We start from the raw sequence: 18,547 nt of genomic DNA, 5'->3' as shown, positions 1-18,547 counted from the left end.
TTTGGCTTAGTAACACTAAGTATATGTCTCTGTGTGGGTGTGTTCATCTACATTATGCTTACCAATCTTAATTTTGATTTCTTTGTAATAACTGTTATAATTCATTTATAGTAATGTGAAATAATTGAAGTTGAATCAATTCATCCCATCTTCCAATGCATTTCAATTGAAGGGAGATAAGCCTAATATTAGAAACCAATTAGTGTTGCGAAGCTAGATTTGAAAGGATATTTTTGAAATTATCCTTAAAAACAAAAACATTCCTTATGAGTTATGCAAAACTAAGTTTAAGAATGAAATATGTTGGGAGTGTATGAGTATAGTACATATTAGTTATTGTCTAACGAGACTTTTGCTCCCTGTTACAGCTTGTTACGAGGTATTTAGTTTCACTCTGGAATAGCTTCCAAGTCCGTCACCTTTGCTCTTTAAATATTAATTTCTTGCCATTGAGTTTGGAAGCAAAACTCTAAAATTAATTTTTTTTTTTCCATTGACATGTAGAAATTTCTTGTTTATTAGAAAACATAACATAAATCAAAAGATAAGAGATAAATGAGGAAAGATTGACTAGAGTATAAGCAAAAGTAAAAGATTGCAGTGGTGTTATTTAGATGAAGCAAGGAAAGTGAAAAGAAGTGTGAGATCTTGATCTGGTTGGGAACCAATTCCAAATGACAAGACTTCGTTTCAGCAAGAAAGCAGCTCTTGTTCGTCTTGTCTCTGTTGCTGCTCTCTTCTCCATTATCGTTCTCGCCATTCAGTCCTCTTTCTTCACTGGTATCTATATCTTTTCCTTAACCCTAATTATGCTCTTCTGATTTATGCTAATTTACAATTTTGACGCATGCAGGTAGTTGGACTCCCGTAAATGTCAGCCGAGACGATATTCGGATCTTGTCCCACTTCCAGTCTAACCTTCAGCAATGCGTCGTAATTACTTGGGATTCTCCTCTACTAATTTTACTCTCTTCATCCTGCTACTTAGCAATCTAATTATTTCCATGGATCTCACCCCCACCCCACCTATTGTACTTGCTGCTGCAAATTTGAACCCACCCCACCCATGTTTTTCTCTTAAATACAATTACGACTGGAGTTGAAAAGTGATATGCATTTTCAGCATATATTGCAGTCGTTTATTGTCTTTTTATGGAATTTTCTGCTTCCAGGCTAACCGAGGGCTGGGATTGACTGCTCATATAATTGACCATTGCAATGTGATTCTCAAGTTTCCCCAAGGAACTAATAGCACTTGGGTTTGTGTCTCATCCATCTCCTTCTTATTGTTCACTGATCTACAAAACACTCAGATGCATTCATTCTTTCACTTGCAGTATAATGAGCAGTTCAAGATCTTTGAACCATTGGAGTACAAGTACGACGTCTGCGAAGCAATACTTCTGTGGGAGCAGGTTCCTCATACTTGTTAATTCATGCCTTTTAAACTTGTTTCGGGGCTTCCACTAGTAGTACATTAAAATAAATTGGGATTATCTCAAATGCAGTATCGTAACATGACAACAGTGTTGACAAGAGAATATTTGGATTCTCGGCCTGATGGATGGTTTGACTATGCAGCAAAAAGGATTGCACAGCTGTAAGTTATTGCCTTCATCCTCCATTATCATCACCATTCACCCTCTTAATCAATTAATGAAAGATTTAATGTGATTACATCTTCATATTTTATTTCATTGTTTCCTTTTTAGTTTCTACTTTGCTTGTTTGCAGAGGAGCAGACAAATGTTACAACCAGACTCTTTGCGAAGAACATCTCAATCTAACTTTACCAGCTAAGCCTCCTTTTCACCCTCGACAATTCAGAAGATGTGCAGTCGTTGGCAATTCTGGAGACCTCTTGAAGACACAGTTTGGAGAGGAAATTGACAGTCATGATGCAGTTATACGAGACAATGAGGCTCCTGTTAATGAGGTAAATTAGCCCTTTGTCTGTTGAAAATAAACATGATTTATGACACGAAGCATTCACAAGGACACTATCTCGTGTCAGAATCCACGAGGGCCATTGGATATGAGGAGAAGCGTCACAGACACATGTTTGACTTAGTTTTTTCATCTTCAGCTGTCTGACCAATTTATAGTATCCTTCTGTGAATTTCTTAATTTATTTAGTCTCATTCTTTCAAAAGTTGTTCAATTCATTCAGTGTTAGATAGTCTGTCTTAAGAAAAATATACACTCTGTTAAATGAATTGGAACTGAATAGAGTGACGCCACGCCACTTGTGTTCTTCACGCCTCTTCGAAGGCATATTTTTTCTTGAGAAAGCAAGATAAGAGAGTAAGAACTAAATATGTTGATGCACCCTATGGATGATTGACACTAATGTGTATATAAGGTACTATCAAAAACTTCTGGGTAGTATCTCCCTATTATAGGCTATCAGGGCAAGTCCTTTATTGTTCTTGGACATCCTGTACTTATGTGACAACCACTTAGTACCAGATTTCACTGTCAATACAATAACCCTATGCAATCAACTAATTGCGCTTCAATCCTAGACTAGTTGTGGTTTCTTTTATGAATCCTCATTACACTTTATCCAGTCCAATTCATTTAATGTTAAAACAATTTGTCTTTTTAAGGTGAAGTAGGTATTATCTAAACTAGAGTTCTCTATCCAACACAACACTCTTACTAATAAAAAACAAGTTCTCTGATTTAATTTATATGATAAACTTCCTATTTTGGAACGTCCCAAAAATGTTTGCACGCCATTCTATTTTATACTACTTTCACGAATTATTATTTTTTTTGGAAAAGGTTGAATATACAATTTCAAGAATTTCTATTCATAACTGTAGAACGTCTAAAGTTGGATGTCATATTTTCTCCATTGAACTAACTTTTCAACCAGTACTTTAATATGTTTCTTCCACTATCACTTTTTTTGATGAAGTAATAAAAAAAGGGCAGCCCGGTGCACTTAAGCTCCCGCAGGGTCCGGGGAGCTTAAGTGCACCAGGCTGCCCTTTTTTTTTTTGATGAAGTAATATGTTTCATTAAAAAGCATCAAGGAGATGCAAAGTTACAAGTAACAGAGGGACAAAAAGGAGTATTTAGCTCAGTTCAGCTCGTATACAAAGTGTTAATCTAGACCTAGGGTGCTAACAAAGTCTAGAAAATGTCCAGCTCTAAGGGCTGTGGTCAATTTTGACCAACAAAAAAGGTTAAGTAATCATGTAGCTTTAAGAGAGTGATTTGGAGTTGAGATGCCATCATAACATCTCTTCGTCCTTTCTGTCCACAAACACCAAAAGATAGTAGCAGGAATCATCAACCAGATTTTCTTGATGGCCTTATCAACTTTCCATAAAGTTCAACTCAAAAGTGCCTGTCTCATGTTCTTTGGCATAACCCAACTCAGGCCAAAAAGGGTGCAAAACATGTTCCAAACACCAGTAGCTACTGGACCATGCAAAAACAAGTGATTACCGGATTCCAGATCCTTGTTACATTGGTAACATCTGTTAACCAGCAGAAGTCCTTTCCTGTTAAGGTTGTCTAGTGTTAGACAAGCTTCATATAAGGCTATCTAGTTGAAGCATATGACCTTAGTAAGTAGTTTGGTCCTTCAAATCAATTTCCATGGCGAAGAATCCAACACCTGATTTTGTTTGCAGATCTGCTTGTAACAGTCCTTGACTGTGAATGTAACCTTACTGCCTCAACACATGGTATCTTGAAGGGCTTCATTTATATTGCAATTCTCCACTTTTTCGAACAAATCCACTAAACTATCCATTTCCCATTTGAATTTACTCCCATTCTGAGCAATTGTGGAGTCTTTGTCTTGGGCAATGTTGAAGAAGCTAGAATAGACATCCATGAGTGCTATGTTGTTAAGCCATTTATCCTTCCAAAAATTGATGTGCATTCCATTACCAATTATTATCACTAAGATAATATATAAGTCAAATTAACATCCTAGACCTGTGTCCCAAGATTGTTGCATATAAAGTGAAAAAAGAACTTAGTAAAGCAACTCGAGTCATCATTCTGTTGTATCTCGTGTATTCTTAAAATTCTTATGTCATTATCCACATTGCTATAGTTATTTCGCTCCATGTAGTACTAGTAAAGAATAACTAGGTCTGGCCTTGTAAGAGATCTGAGAGTGATGAAGACTACCAGCATTTATGTAGTCATTAATATGCATAATCTGTTAAAAGTTGTATTAACCCAGTAAAAAAAAACCTTATAGATTTCACTTCTATGGTGTCAATCAACCAGAATCTGTTGTGAAAATAACTGCTTATAAACATGCGGTGCAGAAATACGCCAAGCATGTTGGCCTGAAGAGAGATTTTCGCTTAGTTGTGCGAGGTGCCGCAGGAAACATGATTAAAATTCTCAACGGTTCTGGTAATTATCGGAAAACCTATTCATTTCCTGAAAATTTGATCATATACATCTTGTCTTCTGTGTTTATTTTTTATTCATATATATATATATATATATATATATATATGCTTCTTCCCATTTTTCCATTTTCCTATATTGACTTCAAGACAGAGTGATGTCTACAATTTTTGATGTTATGCACTGTGTTATGAGCATCAACCAAACAAAACTTCTTTAATGATCTCATTGTTGCCTAATAAGCATTACCATTCAGCAATGGTTTTAGGTGTTTTGGGGTTCTATGGGAAGAAAGAAACTCTACGTATTTTCCTATTCAAAAAAGGAAACTCTAGGTGTTTTGATGCAAAGTAATCACTGTATAGGATAAGGAAATACAGACTGCCTATGTTTGCTGCTCTTTGGTGCAAATTTCAAGATGTATGATTCACACCCAATTTTTTTTTTTTTTTAAAAAAGGTATTGTATGATTCACACACAATTTAAACTTCATTAGCTTTGTTTGTGACTGAGGCGTAGTAGTTGTTTTTACTTATTTATTTTTTGTTAGACGTCATTAACTCTCAACAAGAATAGGACATTCTGCATAAAAACTTTTCCCTTCTTTTGGTTGTTTCTTTCCTTTCCCTTTTTTTGGTGTAGGGGACTGCCCACTTCTGTATACTCCAATCACCTCCTCGGTGTCTCTATTTTATTTTCAGTATCACATTTTGCTTACTGATCAGGAAAAAGAAAAGAAAAAAAATGCACTTCCATTCAGTGGCAATTATTGATTTTTTATTATGATGGTGTATATTTATAATGTCCATTTTTGAGGATTTTGGTCTAAATGTAGTTTTGCAGAACTATAGAATTCCTATTCATTTTGTTATTTAACGTGTGATGTTGGGTAGTTCATATATGACTATATGAGTATGTCATATTAGGATGTCAGATACATTTATTGTGGTGAGCACGCACTCTGATGCACTACTATAAAAAGCTTTCAGATTAGCACCAGTAGTTGGGTCTTATTCTGCGTATTAGCAGTGGTGTGTCGATGAGTTGTGTAATTGAAAGTCTAGAGCTAGAAATAGAGAGTGTTGGCTACGCCAATTCTTTAACCTGAATGGTTCAGCTAAACCAAAAGGTGCTTACGGGAGGAGGGGGAAAGACAAAGGAGGAGAGGGGCAGAGAGAGGAACCACAATAATTGTCAAGCCTTGCATGTTTTTTCTTTGTGTGGCTTCAACTTATTGCTATTTTGTCTTTAGTTCGGAACTTCTCAGATGGTCCCAAAATTAACTTTTGACACTAGTGTTTATATCCTCCAAACGATTGTTTCAGTCTAGTTGGCATTGGCGTTGAAGGAAGGAGCAAGATAGTTAACTGTTACATATAGATGATAGCTCCTTATATAGCTAAAAGGATTCTCCTTTTTCAAATTTTCACCTGGTATAAAGAAAACTCTCTTCTTGCTGGTAGCTTAATCAGGAAAAAAAAAGAGATGTGAGCAAAAGAGGAGGAAGATGATAGTTCTAACCAAGTTTAAGAAAATTGACTTCAGTACCCTCTTCTATTTAGCATAGGTCATAGGACCATGCTTGTCAAGTCTGTTAGCATTTCGTAGCAGATAGCTCTTTGATAGACTAAAGGTCTATGACATAATGTTAGCTGAATAAAAAATAGCTGAAGGGCTTGAAAATGTCTTTGAATAGCTTGACGGGCTATTAATTTTTGGTTAATAAGTCTTTGCTATTTCTGTTCAAATGCTTCCAGATCAGTTATTTGTCATTAGATATAGGGTCAGGGTAATTATTATTGTTTGTAGCTGTATTGTACGGGTAATTCTGATATTAGCATTTCATATTAGTCGGTCAGCTACATTACTTGTCCTAAAGAAGAGCATCTGAACATTAGTAGTGAACTTTTTACTATTTTTATGATTGTTAGCGATGACTTTGTTGTGATTTGTTATTATTGGAAGCAATAGTCAAGAAGCTGCTACTCATTATATGTTGCTATTTGTTTTTTACTTTCAGATGATGAGGTGCTTATAATTAAAAGTGTCATCCACAGAGACTTCAATGCAATGATAAAGGTAATGTATTATTCAGATGAATGGTAGTATCTTTTTACTTCTATGTTCAGATCAATGCTTTTACTTATTTGTTTCTCCATCATATTTTTCTTCTTGAGGTTGTTATTGTTAGTTTTAGTTGTTCTCGATTTACATCTTCAATCAAGTGCTACCCGTGAGTGACCTAAGGCGGACTTTTAGTTGATATTGTTTTAGGAATTTGTTGAAGAATTCAAGCTATGGATACATTTCTACCACCAAGCCCACTATTCCGCACGAAAACGAGATAATGCTCAACTTTCTACTAACCTTCTAACCTAATTTGCGACCTTCATAATAAGATCATGTCCTCAGAAAGCTGAAGTTGCACCATGTCCTATCTAATCACCTATCCCCAACACTTCTTCGGCCTACCTCTACCTCTCCTAATACCTACCACGGCTCATTTCCTCACTACGACCTCTTATTTTTCAATTATTCAAACCATCTCAGTCTCGCTTCCTTCATCTTGCCCACCACAGAGGCCACTCCCACCTTGTCCTGGATATCTTCGTTCTTAATCTTGTCTCTCCTAGTATGTCCACACGTCCACCTCAACATGCTCATTTCCACCATCTCATCTTTTGAATATGAGAATTCTTAACTGGCCAATACTCCGGCCTATACAACATAATCACCACTCTGTAGAACTTTCCTTTAAGTTCTAGTGTTACATTCTTATCACAAAGGACTCCATGGCCGAGCCTTCATTTCAAAATGATAATATGATGTAACAATATTACCCGCTCTGTTTCAATTTGTTTGTTTTACTTTTCTTTTTAGTCTATTTAAAAAAGGTCTCTCTTCTAAGTTGACAACTCTTGAATTTGAACACCCCACCTGACATGTTTAAGACCACAAGTTTAAAGGGCATTTTGGTACATTATACATATCTTTAGTTTAATATCATAAGATTCAAAAATCTTCTTTACTTTCTTAAACTTTGTATTCCAGATACATTTTGGAGCTTAGAACTGTCATGACCCCAAACCCTCTTTTAGTCCATTTGTTAGCATTTAAGCGAAAAAGATAAAAGTGAAGAGAATAACTAAGTCATAACTAGAATATCATAATTCAAAAGTGTGGAGAGTAACAAAATGTCACGACCCAAGCCTAGGGCCTAGACGTGACACAGCGAATAAGGAACCCGAAGATACCTCAAACAAGCCTCTTAGCATTCATTTAGTCTTTCATTGGTAATGACAAAAATAATCAAGCAGAAAACAAGGGAAAAGAGGGACTAGGGGAAAACATCATAAACAAGCTCCATAGTAGTCAAGATTCACCATACATGTCCAACAATACCTCTAAATCTTAGACTTGATGGGGGCTAAGACATGTCCCTAGCTCACCCTCAATCAAAATAGAAATGAAGTACCATAATAGATGTCTAAAGGTCTCACCATAGCATAAGCTAGAAAGGAGAAGGAGTATTGTTCCCGAAACATGGGAACTCACCAAAAGTAACCTTCAAGCAATCCCAACTAATCACGTGGAGGAGAACGAGTAGGAGCATCGGTCCCTACATGGTGATATCATATAGGCAAAGGAGTATGCATTAGTACTTTGAATGTAGGCATGCAATACAATGTAAAACATTTAGGACATTTATAAGGTAAGGTACATAAATGAGTGCATGCACGAGTAATCAAGTAGATAGCATTTAAATCATACATATGTGGGAAGATGAGTATAACCAACAATAAGACAGTGTGAACTATAACATGGAATCCAACGTAACCCCTACATTGGAAGGGGAGACTACTTGCCAAGGTAGAACTCCGTCAACATTCATTTCTTTAACATTAGGTGGCCATTTGTGGATCCACTAGCCTAGCCTACAAGGGCTCCTATGGTGGCACATGGTTAATGAAACAAGAGGTTGCTACTAGGATTCCCTTACCGAACCCCACCTCAAGCCCCATTCGGTGCTAAGTCAAATTCCACGGAATAATATAGCATAGTAACATAAACATACATACATTTTGAGATATCAAGTCATCATTCGGAAGAATAGCTCCTTAAAACCCTTGGTGATTCAAATATGCAAGAATTGTCATTATCGCATAAAGAATTCATAACTTGGGTGAGGAAAACTCTCACCAACCTTCGTTCTTTCATTGAAAAGACTCTCATAATCATAGTCATTAGCTTTCATAAATATTTAATTGGAGTCTATCACCCTCAAATCATGCTTTAATGAAAATTAGAGTAAAACTATGTGGGTTCAAGTCAATTCAACTTTCAACATGTATATAAATGAAATCATGCATAACACTATGAGGTTCATCAATTTAAAATCATGCTTTAAACAACCCACCATGAATTTCAAGAACCTTTAAGGAGCTAAGTAGAGAAAATACTTGCAAACCATCAATCCATGCATTTGAAATCATTTTGCATCAAAATAGACCAATAATCATTAACTTAATCCTCATTCATGCTATTAAATAGAAATTGGAATGACCCATAAGAAAATCTTACTTGAAATCAAGACATTTAATTTAAAAGGGTTTTGGACTCCATGGGTGGAAGAACCCATGGATCCTACCTACATACCTTGATAAATTTGACCTTGAGATTGAGAAGGGAGACTTGATCTTGAAGAAACCCTAGAATTTGCTTGGTGATGAAGACCTTGGGAGAGAAGGGTTTTATGAATTTGAGAGTTAATGAGAGAATGAAGGGTTTGGAAATACTTAGGGTCAATAAATAGTGAGAATTTAGTCCCAAAACGTCCCCATTCGCTAATAAAACATAGGGAAAGACCAAAATACCCCTTCTTATAACTGGTCGAACAGACCCTACGAATGGGTCTTTTACAAATCGTAGAAAGGACTCGTTCTGCCGGATCTGAGAAAACCCTGAAAATCGAGTCTCTGAAGTTCACCTACGACTCAACTTTACGACTCGTCAAAAGTTCTACGATTCGTCTTGTTGAGTCGTCGAAAAAGTACTGAGGCTTGCTCTGTGCAGAACTCAGGCCCTGCAACTACGATTCACTTCTATGAGTCGTAACTTGACTCGTAGACTCACTTCCTGACTTAGCCAAGTTTCCAATCTCAGCATCAATCCTACGAGTCACTCCTACGAGTCCTCAACCACTCCATTTTCCCAAGTTTTTCCTTCGTTTCTACTCCTCAACTTTCCGGGTCTTACAAAAATACACCTCCAAAACCTGATGTCGTAGATACAAGAGCCTCTAAAAGAGAATACAAGTTTGAAATAGGCTATTACATATGTCCAAAAATAATAATGACAGAATGAAAATGATGAGAAGAAATCAGCCAGCTAGCTTACCTCGAAACCTTTGCATGAACAACATCAAACTCAAATTTTATGTGGACTACATTGGTGCACAGATCTGGACCTACTCCCAAAAAGGAGTGCATCAAGTGTAGTGTGAGTACAAAAACAACGTACCCAGTAAGTATCATTGTTAAACACCATCAAAGTAGTGACGAGGCTTGGTCGTGAAAACATTTGTGTGAGTATTAACCAAGTATAAACATTTGAAACAATTAATGGAATTAAAGGTGAAATAGCTCAAGTCAATCAAATATACTTCCCATAAATTACAAATACAAATACAAACAATTTAATTCAACAAGCCAGATAAGAGTGAATGCAATGCAATGGCTATGTATGCAACCGCTATACACATGTACTCCAACGAGGGTATTCGGGAACCATTACCCATGTGAGACACGCAAAGTCCATATACCCGTCCAAAACAATTACCAAACCCAATCAATCAAAAGTCAGTATCAGATTAAGCACAAACAATTCCGAATATATGGTGTATATATCGACACTAATGTTTCATACCGAAATTGAACTCTAATATCGTAATTCTAATATTTCTATTGAAAACCCTACCAAATTACCAAAATTCTTAGTTCGTTTCGGTAATACGGTGATTTATGCACAACCCTTCTTTAGTTAGGAAAATCTAGTGCCTCAAATATGCAAATCACTCTGAACACTCTGAACATCGATCCGAGGTTGTCTCACATATTTGACCATGGCCTACTCTTAATTCCTACTTGATTTGGTGTATATTTAAGTATATCTCTGATTAGTTTACATTTGCTTTAGTGACTCTGGTGAACGATGGTAGACTAGAGTCATGTCCTTGGGATATGGAGAAGGGTAGGGGTGGTAAGTGGGTTAAGAGAGCTTCTAGGCTAAGAGTAGGGTTTTGGATCATAGGGACATTGACGAGGAAGTCAATAGAGTTGGTGAAGATTCTCAAGAAGATAAAGGTTATTATAACTAGTGTCCAGATTACTGAATGGGTAGTTCGAGATGTGAATGGGTTTAAATTGTTGTATTCAGGAGGCACGAAAAACAAGAATAGAATAGACATTCTAGTAGATAGAAATCTAAGGGAGCAAGTGGTAGACGTTAGGAGCAGGGGTGGAGCCACATGGTGGCTAGGGGGTTCGGATGAACCCCGTTGGCAAAAAATTATACTATTTATACTTGTTTAAAATAATTTTTTATGTATAAATAGTAGATGTCGAACCCCCTTCGGCTAGTTCGTGTGTCTACTTCTTCAGATTTTGAATCCCTTTATTGAAAATCCTGGCTCCGCCATTGGTTAGAAGGATCAACAATAGGATGATGGCGATTAAGCTAGTCATTGGAGGGCTTACTTTGAACATTTATTAGTGCATATGTACTGGAAGTGAACTTGGACAAGGAGGTTAAGAAGCATTTTTGGGAGGATTTGGATGAGGTTGTGAGAGGTATTCTACACACTGAGAAGCTATTCGTAGGAGGAGATTTCAGTGGCCACATCAGGACAACTCCAAAGGGCTATGACGAGGTGTATAGAGGTTCTGATTTTGGGGATAGAAATGAAGGAGGCTCGCTTTTGAATTTTGCAAAAGCTTTTGAGTTGGAGGTAGCTAACTCGAGTTTCCCTGAAGGAGGAACATTTGGTGACCTTCCAGAGTACATTGGCTAAGACTCATATAGACTACTTATTCCTTAGGAAGGGTGATAAAGGTTTTTGTAAGGAATGCAATCCCGAGTGAGAATCTTACAATCCGACATAAGCTCTTGGATATGGATTTGAACCCACCCCCCAACCAAAAAAATTGATTCTAAACTTCGTTCATTGTTATGCGCCGCTTTACCTTGAAAAGAAAATGAACTTTGCTCTTTTGGGTGCTAGGCGTTCCCAAGAAAAACGGATGTTGGATTTGGCGCGTGATGATAAAGAGAGAGCTTCATCTGTCAATGAATAGCAAAAATAAAACTGAACAGAGGTATAGTGGGGAAGAGGTGAGGTCAACTAGGGTGGATGGTTTGTACGGGATGCGGTGGGATGAAAATTGTCGAACATGGTTGCAGGATGGATGACTGAGTAGTTTTCTTCAAAGAACAGTGTAGCTTTGCACTATAACGGGTAGATGCTGGAAATTGAAGAATGTCTTTTGCAGATACAATTATTTGCTACATTGCTAATTGATTCTAAGTGGTGGCTAAAGCCTAAGGGATTTGTTTATTATCTTCAAACGTTTTGTGAAAGTGCTTTGTTTGGCCCTCTTTGGGCCATAAGCCACTTGTAATATTTCATGACATGTTGGAAACGAATTTTAAATGTATGTTTGATTGTAAAAGAAGTCCTATTATTTTATGACATGGTAGAATATGAATTTCGTAAGGTGGTGGGTGGGGAGTCTGATGCTTTATGACATCAAATTCATTTGAAGAGAAAATGACAGACCTCCATTATTTATTGCAGGAAATCCGGAATCCGGTCTATCTGTTCCAAGGAATCGTATTACGCAGAGGTGCCAAAGGAACTGGGATGAAATCAATAGAATTAGCGCTTTCCATGTGCGACATTGTTGACATTTATGGTTTCACTGTTGATCCTGGTTACACAGAATGGTAATGTTCTATTATGCTCCTCTTCTCCATTGTTACGTCAACTTTTACTAGACAACAAAATATATCCACATTTGAAAAACTTGGTATCAGGTTTTCTCTTTGCAACTCCATCCAATGTTGAAATATTACCATCTTTCTGGAATATTCAACACTCCACTTGAATTCCATCTTCTACTTTACCTTTCTTAACTTTTGCATGCTACCATTAAACATTATCTCTGTGTGTTATTGGAAAACTTTGTTGTATAGGACTCGATACTTTTCTACACCAAGGAAAGGGCACAACCCACTCCAAGGGAGGGCATATTATCAACTCTTAGAATGCCTTGGAGTAAGGACACTGGATTATTGCAGTTAAAGGTCATTTTTCAATTTGTTCATTTTTTGTTTGATGCTCTCGCTAAGAAATCATATTTTAGGTCATACGAATCCATTCTCCTATGCGAGCAAAGAGAAAGCAAGACTGGTCTGATGTGCCTAGTCAAGAAATGATAAACTACGCTCACAGAGCTGCATTGCGTTTGAAAAAGAAGCAAGCCGGGCAAGAGGGAGGATTGGGACAGTTTGTTAACTGTAAAGTATGGGGCAAATCAGGTCCCTATGGCACTGGGCCTGTATCTGGTTCCACAGATATGAAGGATATCAGGAAGTATTCAAATTACAATCGATGGGAAATCATGCCTTTTGAGAGCTTGAGGGAGGAAGCGCGGAAGCACTATATGCAGATGGAAGGTGTGTCTTTGTACAAAATGGATGGGAATAAACTGGATGATCTAGTCTGCATGAAACATCCCCTGAAGTCAGAGGCATGAAACAATGGCTTGATATGATGGATCAATTCGAGTTGAACCTAATTTATATTTTACATGCACAAATACAAGGGAACCAAGTGATTTGTGTTCAAGACGTCAAGCAGCTTCCTCTTGGAGTGTAAACTAGTGACAGCCACCACAGGGAGCTCAAATCTTAATTATAAGTGCATTGCAAAATAGATTGAAAGTTGCATATACTTGATGATCTGAATTACTGGAGGAATGAGGAAATTAGGGACCATATTCCTGAGCTGTCCTTACCTTTTCTTAACTTACTCATTAATTTTGCAAGTAAAGAAGTCTCGTGTTCCATATTTACCTGGCTTTGTTATAGAACTTTTTACAGTTAGAATACATCTGTTGATTTTGTGCTATAATCTCCGGTATAGTAAAAGGGGAGACTGCAAGGATGATGGAGGGTTTGGTGCATATTCTCTTTTCTATTCCTAACATTACATTGTCTGAGAATGGTATTGTGCTGACGCATTTGGCATTTACGAGATAATTAATTATAATGCTGCAATATAAGGGATCAATTAAAAGGAAGGAATATTCCAGAAACTTAATACGAGCAAAGGAAAACCAGTTGATATCAAAAAGAAGAATACATTTTGAATGAATCTATGAGCTAGATTTGTTCTTGTTTCCACGGTTAAGAACATCGTCAGAAACAACCTTGAGGAGCTTCCTCTGCTTAGATTTGGCAATCTTTTTGAGCGTTTTTGGATTGGTGATCTTCTGAACCTTGGTCCCAGACTTGAGAATGTTTTCCTGCTTCTTCTTCTCTCTTTCCTCCCTCTGCTTACGCTTCTCCACCTTGTTCTGTCTTATCTCTTCCTTGAGCTCATTGATTCTCTCCTTGTACGCCTTTTTTATCTCCTTCTCTTTCATCCTCTGCTCCAATGACTTCCCCTTCACGCTCACCTTCGCCGCCGATGATCTGTGTTTCCGCGGCTGTTTCCAATTCCTTCCAGATACTCTACCTGCGATCACCCCGTCGTATGTCGGCCTCCCCAGTACCGGTTTGTTTGGATCCTCCTCAGATGGAACCGCCTGTCTCTTCGATGCACGAGTTGAAATCTCCTCTACTTCCATGGCCGCCGCTTCTCCATCTTCTATACCATTGCCTCGTTCTTTCTCTGCTCTCTTTCGTTTGTACGTTTTTCCTCCGAATCCTTCGTCCAGGCACCGAAAGTCCACAGTACACGCCATTGTTGCTTGTAAAGGTCCGCTGCTTACGCTCGATCTCATTTATATGCAAACCCTAATATTTTCCTTTTTTCTTTTTTTCCAGCATTTCACCTTTTTGGGCCGGGCCAAATACTCTTTTGTTTCGGGTATTTAAAATTTAGCCACGTCTAAACAGTAAGTGATCGTTTGGTTACTGGATAAAGATTGAATTATTCATGTATAAAATATTATATAAGTTTTATCATGTTTGGTAGTATTTTTGTGGAAGGTATAAAATTCAAAATACATAATACTATGTTTAGTTAGAAAATCACATAACTAATATATGTATAAGTTATGAGTCAATTTATGTATTATTTTATGTAGGGTAGAAGATGGAATAAGTTATACACGAATAACTAATACCTGAATAAAAGTACAAATTAAATCAATTAAATTACTGACAATTTAATTTATTGATTATATTCTTTAAATTTTGCTTGACTTATTTGATGTGTCGGATATAAATTCACTTGCAAGATTTTCACACGAAAACATATAAGCTTTCATATATGTGTATCAATAATATTTAGATTGAGTCCCCAATTTCATCAACTAATTATTTTTTCACCAATGTACATTCAATTTATCATGCAAGAGAATCTCATTTTTAATAAATCAAAATGATAAATATATGCACAATTGATAATGGTTATATCAAAAATAAGAATATAAGTACATTAAATGGATTAAAGGATTTATTTTATTAAATTAGTATAAAATACTTATTTATACGTGGTGTGTTTAATACCTATAAAATGTACCACCACAAAAAAATTAAAATGAAAGTAATTTTTGTAAAAAAAAAAAAAAAAAAAGGTATGTTAGAGTGGGAAAAAGAAAAGCAGGAGAGTAGAAAAGGAGTTTGATTTGTTAGGAAAAGGTAAAAAGTACAAATGTGGATAATAAGAGGGATGTGATGTGGAGGGGTGAAGTGGGTAGTAGTAATAAAGGGGGTGGTGTTATAATTAGCATGTCGCCGAAGGTTGCGCATTTACCCATGGGATGAGAATCGGACTATCCTTTCCCCTTCTTCTTTGTTAAAAAAAATAAAAATGTTTACTACTATTGTTTCTCCATCTTCCTCAGATCTCTCTCTTCCCTTTCCCTCCCATTTTCTGTCTACACTTTATCCCTTTCCTAAACAACAATATTCCTACTTCCCCAAAGCTTGAAGCTATTTAAACCCCCCAATCCCCGTAGATCGGAAAGATCCAGATTGTACAATGGGCGCTTCTCAGTCCGTAGAGGTACCCTCCTCTGAAGAAGAAGACGAACAGGAAGAAGAAGATGCCGAGCACGAAAACGACACCCCAGATGAGAGACGACGATTAGTTGGTGACGACTCTCTGCTCAAGAAGGTTTTGGAACAAGAGCCAGAGATGTTACCTTGCCACGCCTCCGCATCCCCTCTATCCCCTCAGCTATCCTCTTTCGGCACCCCGCGTTTAGGACCTTCTATCAAGGTCTGGGACCCTTACAATGTTCTCGCTCCACCACCCTCACTTCCTCATTTCCACCGAACCTTCTCCTCTGATTCTGTCGATGACGATAGGACCCTCACAGACCTATATTTGATTAGTAATGGCGAATGTCATATGAATTTAAGGCCTGATTTGATTGCCGGACGATCCCCAGAGGCTGCACTCACCCCTAATGGCAAGCGCCAAGCAAGAGCTTTGGCTGTTTTTCTCAAGTCTCAAGGGATTCGTTTCAATTCTGTCTATACATCTCCCTTGGATCGGGCACGAGCTACTGCCCTCTCTGTTTGTCAGGTATCCTTCATTACTCTCAACCTTCCAACCTTGAACCTTTCTCTCTCTAAACATATAATGATTCCTATTGCTTGTACGATTTTCTTACTATTAACCTCTGCTCGTTGGAGTAGAAAAAATCAAATCCCTTTGCTTTCAACATATATCTTTGTGGCCCAGAACAAAATTGAAGCAATTGATCCACAATCCTATGCATTATCTATCATCTATGTTGCTTGAATCCTCCAAGAATGTTGATCCCTTCAAAAGTTATACCTTTTTGTGGATGCGACATGGATACATTGACATTTATGGAGGACTCAAGCAACATAGAGTAGCAGCTTTGCTGGAGCAAGATTTCTTCATTTCTAGGCTGCTGCATGTTTCCTTCTGTACCTGTGAGGTTTCCCTCTCAAGTTTTATAGTTCTCTGGTGATTGTCATCAGAGGTATAGTGGCTTCTGCCCTTAAAGAAACCATTGGATTTCTTAGCTGCTTTAGGTTCAGGATTTATATGGCTGTCAGAGTAGTTTGGGTTTTACAAGTTTGTGGTCTTTGGTTGTCTAGCAGCCTATGACAGACACTCGAGATGTAATTTTGTTGTACTAGTTAGTTCAAATAAAGGTGGCTCCAAACAAAATCTGAAAAGGTAACTTTTGTTTTCAGATGTTCTAGGGTTCACAGTTAGTCCAACTTTTGACGTACTTTGAGGATAAAAGTTGGTCCAATTCCTGTAGTATAAATAAGAAGTTTCATAGTCGAGAAAATCAGATATCATCTAGATCAGGAAAGGGAAACTAATTAAATCGTTCTGTGATAGGTAAGTATACTGTACGATCATCCTCTATTACATTTCCACATGGTGCTTGCAAAATATCAGCCTTGTTCTTAATGTATCAACGAAAGGGACATCAAGATTAGTACTGCAAAGAAAATTTGCATATTCTGCATTTTAGTCAGGCATATTTGATGTGTCAAAAGCATTCTTCCTGTCTTGACCACTAGCAAATCCAAACACTATGTTACTGTCTTTTAGAGCAGCCGATCCACAGTTTAACATCACATCCCTGAATTATACAAGGAACAACTTCGACTTCGAGCAATAAGAGCTTGCTTCCCATTCTTAGTGATGCATACTATGATGCTTTGTATGGGGATTTTGACCGTAAGTAGAAAAACTGGATTGACAACATTGCATGGATTTAGAGGAACATGTTATTTGCATGTTGTGTTGAGGTCTTCCAAATTTGGTAATGAATGGATCTCTGTTAATTGTGCAGGAAATAAACTTTTCAGAGGAACGGATACAATCCTCTGATGCTCTACTGGAAATGAGTCAGGGGCATTGGGAGGGATGCCACCGCTCGGATGTTTTTACACCTGAAACAACTAGCCTAATGGAAAAGTTCCAGCCTGATTTTTCAGCACCATCTGGAGAGTCACTCAGGCAGGTGGAATTTCGGATGGTACAATTCCTAAATGGAACTGTTATGACATTGCCTGAAAAATTCAGATCTGATTTCTCTCCACCTGATCAGAGTGAGAACCAGAGTTTCTCAAATCGTGGTTCTCATGCACTTGTCAATTCAGTTCATGACCGAGATGGGCAGCCCTCTTTCTCGTCGTCCCATTGGGATTTGCACCACAGGAACCGACAAGGACTTTCGAGGAAGAAGTCTGGAAAGAGTAGGCTTCAGATCGTTACAACTACTGGGGATCATGAGGCTGATGACGAGATGTCACCTCGAGAACCCATTAATCCCAACTCCATCCGTGATTTAAATGTGCAAATCACTACTAATGTTTCTCAATGCATTGGTATTTTTACGCATTCAATCCCAATTAAGTGTCTTCTTACTGGCCTTCTTGGCTGCAGTGCAATGATGTCAAGTAAGATATGCATAGATGATTCTTCGGTTACAGTGCTACAACATTCCTGGAAAATGGGATGGCAGATCAAGAGAATGAACGATACTGCACATCTTAGGCTTCTCTAGTAAATTATTCCATTCGACAGCTGCTAAATTTTCAAGTATTTTGGCTCAATTATGGATTTTTTCAAAGCATTCACGGGATGTGTATTCTACAATTAGAGTCAGATCGCGGGGGTGATACTTTTGATGATTCTCAATTTCTTTTACAAAATTAATTCCCACTTGTACAACATGCTGATACTGAATCGGAGAACCACGGCTGTGGATTATTGTTTCAATTTGTAACATTTTAAATTTTTGATATTGTAGGGCATTTCTGGTGTGGGTTTATTCCTAGTAATAAGCTGTTGAGGAAATCAGGCTTTGGTCTTTTGCAGCTTTCTTTTCCTATTAATGACTAGTAGTAATGGCTTGTCGATCTTCTTAGGTAT

General features: G+C 37.5%; 3 protein-coding genes across 3 annotated transcripts; 2 read left to right on the top strand and 1 right to left on the bottom strand.

Moving 5' to 3' along the window:
* The first annotated feature begins 477 nt into the window (after positions 1–477).
* LOC129875194 (sialyltransferase-like protein 1) lies at positions 478–13,548 on the top strand. The gene is made up of 11 exons (XM_055950640.1): positions 478–780; positions 854–933; positions 1,173–1,259; positions 1,338–1,415; positions 1,509–1,600; positions 1,735–1,936; positions 4,299–4,389; positions 6,407–6,465; positions 12,239–12,387; positions 12,637–12,718; positions 12,807–13,548. The coding sequence occupies exons 1-11, from the start codon at positions 675–677 to the stop codon at positions 13,197–13,199; spliced, it is 1,419 nt and encodes a 472-aa protein (XP_055806615.1). The 5' UTR covers positions 478–674; the 3' UTR covers positions 13,200–13,548.
* A 144-nt stretch (positions 13,549–13,692) lies between these two features.
* On the bottom strand, positions 13,693–14,484 carry LOC129875195 (uncharacterized). The gene has a single exon (XM_055950641.1). It carries the CDS (start codon positions 14,448–14,450, stop codon positions 13,821–13,823), a length of 630 nt encoding a protein of 209 aa, XP_055806616.1. The 5' UTR covers positions 14,451–14,484; the 3' UTR covers positions 13,693–13,820.
* Positions 14,485–15,314: 830 nt separating this feature from the next.
* On the top strand, positions 15,315–18,472 carry LOC129873075 (uncharacterized). Its single transcript, XM_055948077.1, has 2 exons — positions 15,315–16,204; positions 17,463–18,472. The coding sequence occupies exons 1-2, from the start codon at positions 15,656–15,658 to the stop codon at positions 18,177–18,179; spliced, it is 1,266 nt and encodes a 421-aa protein (XP_055804052.1). The 5' UTR covers positions 15,315–15,655; the 3' UTR covers positions 18,180–18,472.
* Positions 18,473–18,547: the final 75 nt, after the last annotated feature.

Source organism: Solanum dulcamara, chromosome 11 (assembly GCF_947179165.1).
Source record: "Solanum dulcamara chromosome 11, daSolDulc1.2, whole genome shotgun sequence".
Lineage (NCBI taxonomy): Eukaryota > Viridiplantae > Streptophyta > Magnoliopsida > Solanales > Solanaceae > Solanum > Solanum dulcamara.
This window is presented reverse-complemented; position numbering and strand designations above follow the sequence as displayed.